Here is a 17,640-nt window from a genome sequence, read left to right on the forward strand (position 1 = left end):
GTACGTAGACGATCATGAGAGAGAGTTTTCCAATTCTGACCACACGCACACACGAGATTCAATTTGAAAAGTTTATTTAGGATGAGTCAGTCAGTCTTCTAGCATACGCATCCTGATATAATCTTAATAAAGCAATGGCAAGAGACCACCTGAAACTGGGGGTTCTACAAAAAGAACCTGTGCTACGCCAGATACGAAAAACCACTAACAAAAACCACTCTTTAGATATGGCCGAAAAATGTGTGAAAACCTATTCCTCATCTAATGCTGCAGCACAGTACCCTGAAGAAAGAATATAAGCTAACCTGATTGCACTACTAACCACAAAGAAAAATCAATGATTGTAATGATATTTTACGGGGATTGGAATACCAAAATTACAACCAATACAAAAAAGAAAGTGGTGAAACTTAAGACTGACCGACCTAGAATGAATTAATTTTCTTGCGAAACACTTAAAATAATTCAAAACTCTCATGATGCCACGCGAACCTCTTGAATGTGCCATCAGAGAGCCTCCCACGACTCCCGCTGAATACTGTTTTCCTTGCTACTTATGCTGAGTAGTGTGCGTCAGTAGTTACCAAGCTAGTTCCACTGTCTCTGCTTGGCATGATAATGATGATAAAGTCCTGGATGCCTTTTCCGTTCCACTTCTACAGGTAACATCATAACGCGGTTAAGTAGGTCCCAGTCCTCTCCACCCCAGCGGTATTTGTAGTCCCTTGTATTCATTCCTAAGGGTGATGATGTGTGATCGATGAATAAAACCAATTGAGAAGTTAGCGGGAACATTAACAGCGCAAAAAGTGAATTTGAATCTTAACCAGACCTTGAGAGAAGGGGGTGCAATTACCAAAGAAGACAAAGAAATCTATTGACCAAACAGTTTCATGTATCTGCCTTCAACATGCAACAAACTGTAAATCCTGAAACTCACCCCCAAATTTGTCCCAGTCTGACCTGTATATGGCCATAATTCCGTAGCCATTCATCTGCCAAAAGCCTCTGTGTTCTATAGAAGAACTATCGCAATCTAGTCGACCAACAATAGGAAAGTAAGTCATCCGGCCTGCGATGGTGTTCTAAAAGGAATAAAAAGGCATGATTTGGAATCCTACCCGACCTACTTCACAAGCTCAGAAATCTCCTTAAGGGCTCGGCAAAGGACGTTCGCATTACATGGAACTAAGCTCGTGGTCAGCAAATCTTTCCATAAAGAACGAAACCAGGGATTAGATGTTGCAAACTGTTCTGTTTTGATAAGAGCAATGCTTTGAACACATGCCCGAGATCAAATTTACCAAATGGGCAATGCACAAGAAGGTACATGTTCTCAACAAGTCGAACAATACATATCATTCCGCCAAGTGGTGCGCGTGGGAGCTTTGCAGACCTTCTTGTGCTTCGCCGCCTAGCCATGAATGCATTTTATTTTTGCAGCAAGCTAGCTTTGCTGAACATTACTCACTCTAACCACCAAACTAGTTGAGGAGCATACTGGGCAAAAACGTTTTTTATTTCTCAGGATCGTAAAAGTTTTTCAATTTATCCATACGATTGTTGATTGGCTTTTTACTATTCCCTAAAAAAGCCATGTAATTCTTGTAATCTTAAGCTCACTCTATTATATGGGTCTGAAATGGGTGCTTACTCACATTGAATCCTTATAAATTCCCTTGGGCAATAAATGTTCGTGTCCCTGATTACTAATGAATGTTACAGAATCGGAATACTCAACTTTTTCGAAGGTATTCTACAACATCAATGTGTGAAATCCTTACCATGCGCACGCTATCCATGATGTCTGCTGGAACATCAACATGAAGATCGATTAGGAAAATTATATCATGAGCATGAGGAACAAGCTGCACTGCCTTGTTTAATGCAAGTGTTTTGTAGAATTTACCAGTCAGTGAAATAATATTATGTCTGCTGCTGAGTAAAGATGTGTTGAATGCCTTAGCCATATCGATGTCTTTACTCTCAAAGTCAATCACCATTACGTGAAAATTCGTGTCATTGGTTAATAAACTGGCGTCAGTAAGTTGATTGATAAAATGTTGCACCCAGTTTCCTTGATCTTTCACTGGTAGAATGAAGTAGACCTTGGCGCTATTATTCCAATTCATTCCATCAGGAAGGCACAAGTTGTCTTTTCCTTTTGGTTGGTAAACGTGCTCTGACAACCGAAAAGTTTGATTGGTGTTGTTCAAGCCAAGTTCCAGGTTGAGTAAGAAGCGATCACCGTTCTTGGGGTCAGGCTTCTGAATGACTTTGTGAATTTTTTTCAAAAAATAGTCTCTGAAGAAAAATATAAGATTAGAAACCTTGATCTACTCATCACCGTGTTAATTAGAAAACGTTAGCGAAAAATAACTAGAATTTATCGTCGCCTAAAACGAAAATGTAGGTGCCTTAAGCCAGTTGATAATTAGAGCTGGTACGTTGCTGACGTTTCTTAAATTAACTCTTTTCTTCTAGCGGTAGGCCCTATGCAGACTTATCGGCGTCCTAAAACAATGTAGGTGCCGCTTCGTTGATAATTAGAGCTAGTACGATGTAGATGTTTCTCAGAATAACTCTTTTCCTGTCATGAGAGATCATTCCGAAAGTAAAGACAATTTTTCTTTCCTGAAATGACCTATTTTGGGTTACACTGATACCTTATTATCTCATCTCTGCGAAGAAATAATGAATTCAGATCGGCCGCACGATAGACAGACAGACAGTTTTAACATTGAATAATTAAATGAAAATTGACACTTTTCAAAATTATTCAATGACGCTCCGTTAATTGGAACTGATTTTCCTCGTCAATCATTGTTTGGGGCGGAATCTGATTAAAGGATATTTTCTGAAGTCAGCTGTAAATAAATGAAAGATTGTTCGAAAGATTGGTTATAAATCTGCGAAATTATGTTTGTCTACTGAACGGCTGATGAAGGAATCAGAATAAATAGTACCTTGAGTGCAAGGAACCTATTGTCATAAACTTGTTGACGACCGATTCAACTCTGCTCTCATCAATCAGTGGATTAGGCTTGCTCCAGTATGATTGAAAAATACTCGCGATCATGTCAGTATCATCTTTTGGGTAAACATATGATTCATTTGCCATCCATTTCCACGCAGCCTCTTGTGGCTGGAGTTTTCTTCGCACCAGAAAGCTCGGACTGTAAGGACATGTTGGAATATAACTAGTGTATAATTTTCTATCTAATAGTGGGAGACGATTGAAATGAAATAAATTGCCTTTCTCTTGAATCCAGTCTTGTATGCCTTGAATTGAGATAACCCCTTGTTTTCCTACGTGCGGGGGAATAGATTCATGATTCTTGCTTTCGGAATAATTGGACAAGAACCTTGAAGATATTATTTCAAACTTTGAAGAATTGAAGGACCAATATACAGCCACATGAGCTGCACCTGAACCTTGCTTACTCAAAGTCTCGATGTAATATCTCTTATTGGCTTGAAGGGTAATCTTTTTAGATATTTGTTCAGGATATTTCTGGTAGTCTCCTTCTTCAGTCCAAGCAGACTCACCAGGAGAGTAAACACGGGCGATTCTTTCACTAAATGCAACACTTTCATTGCAGCTCAACCATAACTCCGACGCATCATCTGAAGTAATGGCAAATTGGTAAATACCATCTCTTTGTGGGTGGACGAAACCAAAAATTCTTTCGCCATTACTGTTCGTAGCATGGTCTTGAGTTCTTTGAAATCCCCAAATATAGGAACGCTTATCCGGCAGATATGGAAAATGAGGCCACAGTCTCAAATTATCAACTGCTGTTCCACATATTCCAAACCATGTGTGGACATTCAAATAACCTGCCTTAACTGCTAAATGTTGATTCTCGATACTACCCTTGCTTGTAAATGTATTTGTTCTTGTTGCGTTGTAGAAGCCAGTTGATTTCGTTCCACAATTTGCCTCGTGCTTGCAACCTTTATGTACTTTAAGTGTCTTGATGTGGAAGTTGTCTCGTAGAGCATTTATCGTAAGATACATCAACCCAAGCACACATACCACAATTAAACCTACAACAACTCGGAAACATCGCCGCCAACAAAAACGAAGAGAGGAGCAACTCCTGAGCAACACAAAGGGCGAGAGAGTCATTCCTGTGCTTACGACAATCAAATCATTCTTTGGATCGTTGCTTCCACGTAGCGACGCAGAAAACCAGTAGTCCCCAAATAGCTCGCTCCTATAGACCTGAGCGAGACTGGATCTCGATACAGTCAAACCTGTTTTAGGCGGTCACCCACCCCCTCAATACAGGTTCGACTGTTTTTTCAAAACTGGTGGACAAGATATTAATTTTTTACTTTTAATGTAAGCGGGTAAGAATTCGCAATTTTCTTTGAAATTCGTGATGATTTCGATTTTTTTCTTTTTTACTTTTTTTTACACAAGTGAGACAAGTTAGCGAAGAAATAAGGCTGCCGCATCGAATCAGAAATGATGATATTTTTATTAAGATTTCGGTGGAAATTGTTTTCTTTGACGAAGGTGATTTGCCCCTTGCGGGCTGACGAATCAGCACTTTGTGAAACGAAAAGAAACGAAACGAAACGAAAGGAAACCAAAAGAAGAGAAAGCAAACGAAACGAACCATCTAAAATTGTCACGTGAGTCTCACTCGAACGTTATATTTTAAAACTGAAAAGTTTTAAAATTTTATCTCAGTTTAAGAATATAAGTATCAATTTTCGCATATAGTTGTAGACAGCAGAAAGACGTGGAGAGAAGGATTTTACAGAGTATTAGATCTTAGGGAAACTTTGTATTTGGCCCGGTAGGAGTTGAATAATTAACGTAAATTTTCGTTATTTTCAGTGCTATTTTCGTTTTCGTTTTCGTTTTCGTTTTCCTTCTGATCGGTCGTTTCGTTTACTTAGTATTCGATTTTATCATTTTAGTTTTCCACCACTGCAATAAAATCCGATGTAAATGTACTAGCGTGACATTTTGGCTTAACAATGGACACTACCGTGAGCGCACAGTTTTACCGATGGACACTTTTATGCCTACCAGTCAATCTCTGTATTTACTTATTCCGTAAGCGGACACCCTCTCTTGTTCGCTGTTTACACACAAAAAGACGAATCCGAAATGAAACCTCCCCTCTTTGGTCGTGTCTCCGGAGATTATGAATTCGAAATTTAAAGTTGAAACTTCGAATCCGAAAACATTTGAATCCGGAAAGCCTATTCTGAAGATTAGAGAATTTTCGATAAAAGAATACGACTTAAATTCATACTGAGATCTTAATGGCTCTTGTTCAATTGTTTCCAGACAATGGCAGAGTGACACCACGACGGCTCTTCCCAACACTGGAAACCCAATAGCGGTGACTGTATCGCAGCGTGCTTATCAAGAACTTCGAGCGGATAGGGACACTAGAAATTTGATTGAAATACGTCCTACCAGAATGGACATAAGATTGTACCAGCAGATGCTGTTATGCAACCTCAATGCTCATTCTGTCAGAAATAAAACAGCACGGATTCTTGATTTTATAGTTGATCGCAAAGTCGATTTAGTCGCCATTACTGAACACTGGCTGACACGGAATGACTCGGATGTTAGGGTTGAGCTATGTCCTAATGGCTATTGCATTGTTGACCATTCAAGACTTGATCACCGCGGAGGGGGACTGGGCTCATCTATCGTGACTCATTCGGTGTTTCTAAGGTTAATGCTGGAGCTAGTGAACACGACTCTTTTGAATTCTCCGAGTGGATTGTAAGATCTTCCCCACATAACATACGGCTTGTGATTGTCTACAGACCGCCTTACTCAGAGGAGCACCGTGTTCCCGTTGATGTGTTTCTCGCCGAATTTCCTGAATACCTTGAGTCTCTACTATTATGCAAGGAAAAATTGCTTATAATGGGCGATTTCAACATCCACATAAACGATCCTCAAGACTCTGATGCACGGAAAGGGCCTGGGTCCGGAGCAGCATGTTGATAAGCCCACCCATCGCGATGACACACTCTTGATTTTATTATAACACGCATGTCTGAATGCCTGATCTCGCACACGCCTGTAATAGATCAGTTTATCTCTGATCGTGCTGCTGTCCTGTGTTGGCTCACACCACCGAGACCCGCTCTTTCCGTGAAGACTTCCAGCTACAGGAAAATAAAGTAAATTAGTATGGAGCAATTTAAAAGAGATATGCCGTCTACCGAGCCGTGCGCAGCAGTAAAACCAACTACTGCTAATGAATTAGAGGCGTATGTAAACTCGTACAACAGCACCCTTTCTGCTCTCCTAGACAAGCATGCTCCGCTTAGGACTCGCACTAGGGTTAGCAGGCCTGTGGTCCCTTGGTATAGCAATGAAATTAATGATGCTAAGCGCTCACTCCGGAAAGCTGAAAGAAAATGGGGAAGAACGCGGCTGCCTATGGATTTTGCTGACCTCGAGCGGAAGAGGAATAAGGTTACTAATCTCATGAACAAGACAAGGGAAGAGTTTTATTCCAAATTTTTATAGGATAATGGAACCGATCAGAGAAAGCTTTTCTGCGCAGCCAAAAAGCTACTTGGCACATCTGATGTTTTGAACTTTCCAGTCCTTCTTGACAAGACTGTGCTTGCAAATGATGTCGGCGAATTCTTTGTGCGCAAGGTAGAGCACATTAGTCAGGATACTGATTCCATCTGCTTGAGTTCTGCTGATCGTAATCTTGTCCCGCCGGACGGGGAGGCCTGCGAGCTCATTAGAGCCTCTGCCAAAAAGTCGTGCTTATTAGACCCATTTCCAACTAATGTGGTCTGTGATTCATTAAATGTTCTGCTTCCGGTGATCACAAATATGGTGAATGCATCTCTGTCCACTGGTCATTTTCCTGACAATTGGAAGGAAGCTATCGTAAACCCTTTGTTCAAGAAGGGCACTATTGATTTCGCTTACAAGAACCTACGTCCGGTTAGTAATCTCCAATTTGTGTCCAAGATTACTGAAAGAGCAGCCAATTATACGCCCATGTCAGCTTACAGGAAATCACATAGCACTGAGACGGCGCTGGTTAAGATAGTAAATGACATCTTACTTGACATGAATCGTCAACATGTGTCTTTGCTTGTATTACTTGACCTTAGCGCTGCGTTTGATACGGTCGACCATATCATCCTCTTACGCCGTCTCGAGACATCATTTGGTGTTACTGGAGATGCGCTCAAATGGATCGCCTCCTACCTGTCAGCTCGATCTCAACGTGTCATGATTAATGGTGTACTGTCTGATAAATTTGATTTGTCATTTGGAGTTCCTAAAGGGTCATGCCTCGGACCACTTCTGTTCTCTGCTTATGCGAGCAAGCTGTTCCAGGTTATCAAGAACCATTTGCATAATGCTCATGCGTACGCTGACGACACTCAGCTTTATTTGTCATTCAAGCCAGACAGTTCAATGGGTGAGACGGAAGCAAGAGGTGCTATGGAAAGATGTATCAGGGCCGTAAGGGCGTGGCTGATTGTTGATAAATTATGGCTGAATGAAGATAAGTCTGAATTTATGCTTATTGGAACTCGCCAGCAACTTAGCAAAGTTAGAAATGACAGCCTTATGGTTGGTGACACGCAAGTAAAATCAGTCAGTGAAGCCAGGAACTTAGGTGTCTGGTTCGATTCTAATTTCCAGTTTCGCAGCCACATAAACAAAACATGTCAATCAGCTTTCTTTTCGCTATATAACATAAGGCGTATAAGAAAATATCTGCCTTTTGAAGCTGCAAAGTCATTAGAGCAAGCTTTTGATATAAGCAGAATCGACTAATGTAATGCAAAAATATATGGTTTGCCTGCTATACACGTTAATAGGTTACAACGCGTTCAAAACGCTGCCGCCAGGTTACTGACCAATACACCCCTTTATTCGCACATTACACCTGTGATGATTAATCTCCATTGGCTGCCAGTTAAATTTAGTATCATTTTCAAGGTAAATTTGTTGACTTTCAAAGCTCTCCATGGCCTAGCGCCAGCATATCTTAGTGATATTATGTTATTCAAAGGCGATTCTAATTATAATTTAAGATCAAATTTTAGTTATTTATTAGCTCGCCCGGCAATTAGATCTGCCAAGACCACTGGGGACAGAGCTTTTTCGGTAGCTGCCCCATTTATATGGAACCCTCTTCCGGAAAGTCTAAGAGCTGTAAGTAGTGTAAATATTTTTAAGAAACAACTGAAAATGTATCTTTTTAAACAAGCATACTGTTAACGGTGTGAACATTTTTAGACTATGTACTATATAGATTTTTTATCTCTTTTTAATTTATTGTTAAATATAATTTTGTTTTCATTTTGTAATCTAACTATCATATTCTGCGGTTTCTTTAGATATTTTTTAATTTATTGTAAAACGCATTAGATCATACACTTATAATGAATTTTGCGCTATATAAGAATTAAATTTATTTATTTATATATATTTATGATAGAGATCATTCTGCCTCTATGAGTTTATTATTTACACAGAGGTTCAGATTTGTTTAACGCTGTAAATTTTGGTCTCAACTAAACTATAGGTGTATCTTAAGGTACTTTGGACATAAAAAGAAAACAAAAAAAAAATGCGAGGACAACTCAGAGATGAATTATATACGAGACACAAGGTAGGAGCTACACGTCAACTCTTGAGTATTCAGGGCAATTCTAATGGATTGTTCGGTTACGTCCTATTTGGAATTATTGATTGTTATGGATTTATTAAACGGTTTTCCGATTTTGAATTTATCGGTTTCCTACTCGGGGGAGCAAAGCGTGACAGAGACGTTTTAAACAGGACTAAAAAATGACAGGCATTTTTCCCTTCATTTTCCTTCCAAGACACATAACCTACATACCGGGACAGCAAAACAGATGATGTCAGTCAGAGATTTGTTATCCTTTCATTAAGATATTCAAAGAGGATTATTAGGTATCAAAGCTCTCCACTTGTTTTATAAGCAGTCATGAACGCCAATTGAATAAGGGGAGATATTGTATTTTGATCGATATTAAGAGCAGGCATTCTTAGCATACCTTTTTTCGCTTCTGGTCGCAAACATTGTTTACAATCAGTGTTCATGTCCTTCACTTCCAAGTTCACTTCACTTTCAAGTTCATTTCAGTAGTTTTCTTTGGACATAATTGAAAATCATTCTGGTTTCTTACCTTACTACAAATTCGCAAAATAGTAAATCTCCACCCTATTAATTCATTCACGTCCTCTCAATTGTCATCTAATCGCTTATTTCCCGTGACTTCAATGTGGGTTTATATTTCTGCAAACATTCTGAACTCGAGATCGACCCATCGTGTCTTTCGCCGGTGCCATACCAGAGAAGTTGTACTTCTCTTAGTTCGGTTTGACGATGGTGCCTGCTGACTTCTCAGACTGGAGGAATATTGAGTTGCAGAACAGGAAAAGAAGGAGATGCTGTAGTGTACGGTGTCTTAAAGCGCCCATGCATATGTTTACATTCTTTTATTGGGTAAGTTAAGCTTTAAGAGCATTGCAGCACTTATCATGACTATCGGACACGAATGCGATTCATTCTAAATCAGTAAACAGGCACCAATGGTCCGCTTTGTGCGATTCCTGCGGAAAAACCCCGACAGAATTTCAAATAATAAAAAAAATAAATTATAGATGGCAAATCTGTAACTTCTAAATCGGCTGCTGTCCCGCCAGATGTTTGATTACTATTACTTCGTTATCCACCCGCACTCGTTTAGCTATTAATGAAGTTATTAGCTCGTGTTTGTTTTGATGATTTGGAGGCTAAGAACTTCTATAGGTTACGTGAAATATTCCAAGCTTTGTTGTCCAGCTCATTAGAATATCCTAATGTTAATGTACCACTTGGATGGAAAAAACTTAATGTTCCATACGGCAATACTTGAAATTCCTTGCATGAATCATGTTTCCACCTTCCTAGCTTACAAACATGATTTCAACGCCCACAGGAAGCGTATTTCAATCTGGTTGTTTTGTGCTGAGTATGTGATATAACTCATTCTCTGATTTCTTTCTTTCTTTTCCTTTTTGACGTCGATGTTTTCCTAAATTGTAGCAAAATTGTTATTGTACACGATAAGCTAAGGAGTTCTAATTGCGTGATGGTATGATGTACTGTTTGTGTTTATCATGGGTGTTGATAAATCATTCGCCTCTAAGTATCTTGTCGTCAGACGATGGAAATATTACACTTTCCGTATTAACAAGCACCGGAAACCGTCGGCTCCAAAAGTCTTGAGACAAATATCGATCCTTGTAAGATTAGTGTTTCTTCGTTCGAGTAGCAGAAATTCACTTCCGCGAACTTTTATCCTCTCACGGTGGACAGCATTACATGTGTTGTCTTGCAAGGAGAGGTGATTCCTTTTAAGTCTATCCGCCATACTTTTACTTCACTTTTGTTGAACCTGTTGCGAACTTTTATCCTTTCACGGTGCGGAGAGAATTGCATGTTTTCTCGCAAGGAGAGGCGATTCTTTGTAAGGTTGTCCGTCTATCTTTACTTCACGGTTGATGAACCTCTTTTTCGAAGAGTGAAATGGTCAGAAAGGTTTGATGTTCAAATCGAATTTTAAAAAAATAGAAAAAAAAATGTAAAATAGAAAAGCTGGACTGGAAATTTTCCCCAAATCATACCGAAATTTTGTTCAAGGTAAAGTTCACCCTGTGCTATGAAACCGAATTCAAGAGAAATATTTCTGAATGGAGACATGACCTTTGTCAAAATCTTATAATTGAATTTCCTTAGTATTGTAGTCCAGCTAAACAATCTGGCTAAAGTTATACATTCTTCATGGATGTCAAGAGTTCGCCAGTCATAACACGTCTCCGGTCCATTTAGTTGTCCGACTATGATTATGAAAAGAGCTAAAATGCACCAGAGAAATTTGTAAACTAATGAGGATGTGCTTTGTTATATGTTCAGGACAATTTGATATACAAAGAATTTCCGACAGTGGCTAATCTTAGAAAACTGAAATGCTCCTTAGTTTTAACCGTATATACAGCAACTTTTAGAAATGAATAACTAGACAGCCCTCTCTCAAAGTTAAATCATTTGTAGAGCTTAATTATTTTACATCTCTACGTAAACTTAGAGTAGAAGTTCTGTTATACACGCTTGTGTTTTCATTCTAATTCTTCCTCTTGATTACCACATAATTAATTTCGTTGTCTCATCTAATTAAAAGACGTAAGATGTTTATTTTCGCGGCCAGTTGAAAACCGGCAAATTAAGTTAAAGTCACCGCGGATAAAATGGGTGTGACAAGGCTCAAAGTAGGACAATTTTAAACGTCTTGTCTGCTTGACAAGACCCCATAATAAAACTTCTGACCGAATTCGATCATATTTCTTGGTGAATAAATTGGATTTTTTTTATATTATGACAACAGTAATAAGGGAAAACGGAGAACTTAACAAACCACCACTCGAACTAAGAAAACTAGAAAACTAGACGTTTATGGTTGACATCGTAAAGATTTTGCTTTCCGGTTCAGTCTATGGAATGACGTGAAACAAAACGACCATATTTGGACCTGAAATGGTCAATGATGCAATTACGATGCACAAAAGTCTCATTTCCTTGCTACAGTCGAAACTGTATTAAGCGGATGACTGTCAAAGTCCCGAAATGTTTCCTGTATCCAGCGGTCACATTTAATTGAGCGATCATGATCACCCTTTACTGAGTCCCAACGGCCTGTTTGCATCGTTTTCCAACTGTACTGCACGGTCCCTTAAACGGAACAATCAAATAAAATTAATCTTTCAAGTACAATTTAATCCGTTTTTCTCTCCCGAAATCAATGTTAGTGGTATTTTTGAGCGAGTTTTTGTACATTAAGTGGCCAATATGGCATCAAATGGTGTTTTCTTGTTTTTTATTATACCGTATTCTGTGGAACCTGTTTTCAACGGTCAACCTGTTTTTAGCGGTCATCCCTCCATTCTCCGGCTGACTGCTTAAAACAGGTTCGACTGTATTTATCTGAAAAATTTTGTACTTGGTCTACAAGACAAACTGACCGCATTTATATTCCATCTTCTGTAAATTAATACAAAACACTCTTTATGGATGCTCAAAAGTGTAAGTATGTATGAAAATTCAATCTCTCAGATGAGTGGCGTGGCCCTGGTGGTAGTGGGAGCCTGGACACTGTTGTTTGAGAGCCGGTACAATGTACTTCTGGGAAGCTCGTGGTTTCTAATAATAGTAGGTCTTATGATTGGTACTGGAGGTCTCATCATGATTGTATGCATCTGTGGCTGCTATGGGATTGTCAAAGAACACAGATATTCGCTTATTTCGGTAAGTAGCATTTCTAAATCTGCTGACATATATTTATAGAATATTACAATGTGTTCAGTCTGCATACCACGGACTGACTGGCGTATTTCCTTGAGCTTCTCTTGCCATTTTCTGTGGCATGAAGGGACTAAGAGTACCCCTACGCTTCTAAGAGGCGATGCTAGTTGATTGCAGGTAACCCCAGCCGTTTGTGTGATTGTCTTGACAGCTCACTGTAGCTGGTCCTCTCCTACACACCAGGGTGGATGAAGGTCTATTTAGAGTACAGCGTCTTCCTCCAAAACACAGTGATCCTGATTAAGGCTAAAATGTGATGACTATTTTCACTCAAGTTTGTTGGGTTCGTAAAGCAAATGAGATGCCACACGAGTGTGAACTGAATCGCTCATTAATAGACCCAAACGAGCAAGTTTGTCGCTACACGAGCGTATCTTCGCCCGCGAGAAAGTTTTTGGCCCTGAGTAAAGTGAGCTGGTGAGAGATCTGGTAGACCTCTTGCCAGCCAGGCTGAAACAGACATGCGTACACTACAATTCGAAGGCCTACGTTTCGCGTTGTGTACGTCATTTAAATCCGTTTTTCAATAGACAGTTGAATACCCCGTCGTTGTCTGAAATAGGGAGTTTAAGAAACGACGACGGCGACACCGAGGACAACGTCAATTAAAAAATGAACTTGCATTTTACCTACGAATCTCGCGATACTCTTAAGTCATTTAGTTTGTTTCTCAATGTCAAAACTAACTCGAAACTGAATATGGAACACGTACAACGTTACGTTAGAAAGAGAAATTTTGAAAAAAGCCGTCGTCGTTCACATTCTCTAGACAACGCAAAGTTTGGTCATTTCATGCTTTTTTTTTTTTTTTGCAGAGGACGCAAAAAAATTTGCGAAGATTTATGATTCACGTGCACAGTTATTGTTCTGCTTATTGAACCTTTTGTTTAGTGAAGTTTCCGTGGCCGTTTCCGTGGCCGTTTCCGTCTTGGTTTTCTTAAATTCCCTGATATTGACTACAGTAAATGGTTAAACCCGGGAGTAAGATGAAATAGTGTATTTTGATCGTCCGGGTGATTGTAGTCCTGAGAAGGGTGATTGACGTTTCGACAACCTGAACGGAAGTCATCACCAAAAGTCATCATCAGAGGTCCTCATCACTTTGATGATGACTTCCGCTCAGGTTGTCGAAACGTCAGTCACCACTACGGACAACAGTCCTTCTCGGAACTTCACTCACCCGGACGATCAAACTACACTATTACACCTAATATCCTTAGGTCTCCATACACTGAATTTGAGTACCAATATTACTCTATACTTGGTTCGCCTGCATTAGCTATTGCTATTCCCAGTTGTAAAGTTTTAATCTCTTTTACAGTTTCTGATCTTGTTGACGTTGATCTTCATAATCGAATGTTCAATCGGAGTTGCAGCATTCGTACACCGATCTTATGTAAGTACAGTTGTGCTTATCCGCAATTTCAATGATTATAACTGTTCAGTATTTTGACCTCTAATGCCAGTTTATGTCCATCTCTCTCTCTTTTTCGATCTAAGGGTCTCGACTTATTTCGTTGGAATCAAACAAATTTGCAGGCAAATTTTACGGCCCAAAATCTCCAGGCTGCTTTATCTGACAATGTAAGCTGGCATGCTATTATTGACGAAGGCAACACGGTGTCACAGTTACATGCGGATTCAGCGAAAAAATATTGTTACTTACAGTCATTGGAAAACCACTGCTAATCGGCCACTTTTTAAATAGGTTTTGACAAGAAAGAAATCTGAATTTATATTCTTATAATTTTTTAATATTTGTGTTGTTTTCTGTTTTTGCCAGATTGAAGAGAATTTAGATAAATCCGCGCTTGATCGAATGAATGAGTATGGAACCTCAGATGCAGTAAGGGATTCCTTTGACGATCTTCAACAAAGGGTAAGGAAGATCAATATTTTAGTTATCAGCACAGGTCGAGGGAAAAGATATAATTAAATTCATTTGTCGCCTCTTGGAAAAAAAAAATGATACCGGACAAAGATTTCATAAGGAGCCGATGAGAACCTAAGGCAAATCAATAAATATAGCTGCCTCAAGCGCGCAAAGAGAGAGTGGACAGATCACGACAGTTTCAGTTTTGCTTCTGATTGGTCAATAAGATGGCATGAGTTTTCAAGACCGATTGTAAAACGTAGTTTGCATGTAATCCCGAGTTACATTGGACACCGTGTGAGATAGTCCTTAGCATGACTGACACGGGCCAGGTTTGCCGCTGAGGATCAGAGAAGTCAAAAGCTCATCACACTGTGAAAAAGAAGAACGGTTATACAGTGGTGAACTTAAATTTCAGTCAAAATCCAGGGAATAGTGTCATTTTTCGACCAATAAGCTTCAAAATTACGACTTTCCATTTTCTATGAACTTTTTCTACATCTTTGGTTCAGGTTAACAATGGCGTTACCCAAGTGATATTAACTTTTTGTGTCTGCCGTTAGCCGATGATTTTTTAGTATCCTTTCTTCAGCATATGTGTTGTGGTAGTAGCAGCTATTCGACGTGGAACAACACAGCTTGGAAACAAATGACTGAAAACCAGAATTTGTCAGTGCCAGATTCGTGTTGCAAGACAATTACACCTGCCTGTGGAAAGAGGGACCACCCCTCTAATATATACCATGAGGTACTATACCATCACTGGTATTGTCTTGCCAGCCGATAAGTTTTAGCCTACTAATCAAATTTTATGGAAGTTTATTGCCTGTAGATAAATACTACACGTTCAACGCCACAAAATGAATGCACATATTCGCCGTGTAGACGAATATTTAGATGTAAAGATTTGTAGATGTGATTTGACTGAAAATAAATAATTAATGCAAATATCTAAGTACAAATGTAACGAAAACAAGAAAAGCGACAAAGCTACATGAAATAGAAACGAACTTACAATTTGTGGCGTAACCAGGTCCGATAGCAAAGCTCTTAAACAAAAGCAACACGGCGCTGGCAAAAACTAAAGAAAGACTATGTTGAAATCAACTGGTAATGAGAATTATGTAACGAAAACAACGAGCATACTGACAAGAAATAAATCGCCATTGGAGTTACGTTATTCTTACATTACCTCATCCATAAAACGCAAACTTAACTGAATAGAAACAGAACATCACAATAGTAGTACAATAGAAAGGATAATGATATAAAATAATTTCGCAGTCGCTTGAAAATAATTAGAAATACAAATTTTTGTTGCTGTACTATCGTTTTCTGATTTCACACTCTGATTTCCTAATTGGTTTTTGGGTATCTCTGTTCGACTGTCAAAAAAAAATTTTGGTTCTCTTCGCTTGCAAAAGCTGAATCCACGTATACTATAGGTATATCCTCTCTGTTATAACTAACAAGGTTTGTCGTTTCTTTCGCTTACAGGGTTGCATTTTAAAGTTAAGCGAGTTTTTTCGGGAGCATGTGTTTATTCTGGGATTCATAGCATTGGTTCTAAGCGCTGTCCAGGTAATCAGGAAAGCATTCACTTGTAAATAACTTTACCTATTCTGGTATAACTTGACAACGAGGAAATTTTTTCATAAACGAGGGCGAGTATTTCATCACGGTTTCTAAACATGAGGAAACTGATAAAGGCCGAGTGCTTTACCTATAGCGGGGCTCCTGTGTACTTCTACTCTCAGAAGGTGGAGGGAGGGGGCACGAATTACGTGGCTCGGGGTTGAAACTAGAAAATCCAAGTGTAACGTGCTAGAATTAGGCATCATCGTACCTCTCACTGGCTTACCTGTTTTGTTTCGTTTTGTTTTCTTGTTTTCTTTCTCATTGCAGTTAACTGGGATCATTCTCTCCTCGTGTATGATCCGCTTGGTGGAATACTAATGAATGGTTTACGGCTAACAGCTACCATGAACCTACCACTACCATGAATACCAGAGCACGAGTGAATAAACTTAATTATTTGCCGAACTGTTGCGATGTCTACAATAACAACATCATCGATATATGCAAACAATTAGCTATTCAATACTTTATTAAATTAAATATTTACCAAGAGAAGCTTGTTCATCACTTTGTGCCCGGGACCACTGGCAGACAGGGGAGTTGGGGAGAGTGAGACTTGGAGTGTTGAGAGCTTCAGTACAAAAGGCTGATCTCTGAGGACACGACTTCAAATGACGTGCCTTCCTCAAGTCAAATTCGATGCCATCATCGTCATCATCATAATCATAATCATTTTAGCCATATTTCTCCGAGTTTGAGCATAGGTCAGGAATCGCACACGATTCTGAGTCATTTTTGTTGCTCTGTCTTGTGTACGCAACGGTCCTCTATGTCCACAAATTAAATTCATGATAAAACTTAAGAGTATTATATCTTCCAAATTTATCACTAAACGTCGTGGTACATCTTGAATCTTCCCTGGATCAGTACACAAACTGATGACTCTAATCGTGTTTCGGATTAAAACGCACACTGTTTATTACAGAACAAGTTGTTAAGTCTTGCGAACCTGATGGCTCTTTGCTGCCAGATCTGATCCTGGTGTCCGTCACATGAAGCCACTGCATGGAGTGTAGTTACTCCTCCTGGACAGGAAAGCTACCATATTACTCCATACCGAGTAACTCCCAGCTCCTTTTCAAGTCTTCTTAACAGTTTGCCGGCGCTCATCTATAGTCCCTGGTGACAAGAAGCACTCTGAGAGTTCAAGAAATAGCCATAAACTTAATATACCTTATTTACTTTATTATTTTAACTTTTCTTAACTAATGATATGTTGTGTGAACAGCCTTTTCTCATATTTTCTTTTGTACTGATATATATGCAAAAAATTCAGCCTGTTCACTGATTGAGAACACGTCCATTAAACCCAATTATTATACATTGGTCGAGAGCATACAATCAATATATAGTAGCATGTGAAGTTGAGATGATAACTCATACCAACAGCTGATATTAGGTTATCATGTCGAGTTCAAAGTCTGTTTAGTTTCCAAGACCCTCGTCCGTGGTGTTCTCTAACTTTTGCAGACTTAGGCAGGTATCTCCTTTTGCAGGTGTTTAAAAATGTCAGTTATGAAATTCGTCAGATGATATCATGGATAATCAAACTTTATGTCTGTGTTGTCTGACTCAGCCTTCGAATTCGGCTTCAGCAGATCTATAACTTAGACCTCGGCATTGATAATTCATGATACCACGCTCAACCTCGTACAATAATTACTTAATAGTGCAGAGAGTTAAGACTGAGTGCAGAAAGTTGAATTGAATGCAGTAACTTAATATCAA

The 17,640-nt window shown here is 39.2% G+C and overlaps 2 protein-coding genes across 2 annotated transcripts; one reads left to right on the forward strand and one right to left on the reverse strand.

Annotated features, from left to right (window-relative positions):
• Nucleotides 1-57: 57 nt before the first annotated feature.
• Nucleotides 58-4,167, reverse strand: LOC131798557 (beta-1,4-N-acetylgalactosaminyltransferase 3). Its single transcript, XM_059116215.2, has 4 exons — nt 2,967-4,167; nt 1,785-2,304; nt 941-1,085; nt 58-737 (listed from the first exon to the last, which is right to left on the reverse strand). The coding sequence occupies exons 1-4, from the start codon at nt 4,130-4,132 to the stop codon at nt 589-591; spliced, it is 1,980 nt and encodes a 659-aa protein (XP_058972198.2). The 5' UTR covers nt 4,133-4,167; the 3' UTR covers nt 58-588.
• A 5,028-nt stretch (nt 4,168-9,195) lies between these two features.
• LOC131798558 (CD151 antigen) lies at nt 9,196-17,225 on the forward strand. Its single transcript, XM_059116216.2, has 7 exons — nt 9,196-9,506; nt 12,153-12,344; nt 13,723-13,797; nt 14,185-14,280; nt 14,867-15,022; nt 15,772-15,855; nt 16,180-17,225. Exons 1-7 carry the CDS (start codon nt 9,387-9,389, stop codon nt 16,228-16,230), a joined length of 774 nt encoding a protein of 257 aa, XP_058972199.2. The 5' UTR covers nt 9,196-9,386; the 3' UTR covers nt 16,231-17,225.
• Nucleotides 17,226-17,640: the final 415 nt, after the last annotated feature.

Source organism: Pocillopora verrucosa, chromosome 8 (assembly GCF_036669915.1).
Source record: "Pocillopora verrucosa isolate sample1 chromosome 8, ASM3666991v2, whole genome shotgun sequence".
Lineage (NCBI taxonomy): Eukaryota > Metazoa > Cnidaria > Anthozoa > Scleractinia > Pocilloporidae > Pocillopora > Pocillopora verrucosa.

What these genes read in the sequence shown, in the direction of transcription:
- LOC131798557 (XM_059116215.2), bottom strand. Translation starts at nt 4,132, where the DNA reads ATGACTCTCTCGCCCTTTGTGTTGCTCAGGAGTTGCTCCTCTCTTCGT. An exon ending in TCATGGATAGCGTGCGCATG is followed by an intron (nt 1,086 to 1,784) that starts GTAAGGATTTCA and finishes TATTCCTTTTAG; the next exon opens with AACACCATCGCAGGCCGGAT. An exon ending in AGACTGGGACAAATTTGGGG is followed by an intron (nt 738 to 940) that starts GTGAGTTTCAGG and finishes CATCACCCTTAG; the next exon opens with GAATGAATACAAGGGACTAC.
- LOC131798558 (XM_059116216.2), top strand. Translation starts at nt 9,387, where the DNA reads ATGGTGCCTGCTGACTTCTCAGACTGGAGGAATATTGAGTTGCAGAAC. An exon ending in CATTCGTACACCGATCTTAT is followed by an intron (nt 13,798 to 14,184) that starts GTAAGTACAGTT and finishes TGTTTTTGCCAG; the next exon opens with ATTGAAGAGAATTTAGATAA. An exon ending in TTGACGATCTTCAACAAAGG is followed by an intron (nt 14,281 to 14,866) that starts GTAAGGAAGATC and finishes TCCTTTCTTCAG; the next exon opens with CATATGTGTTGTGGTAGTAG.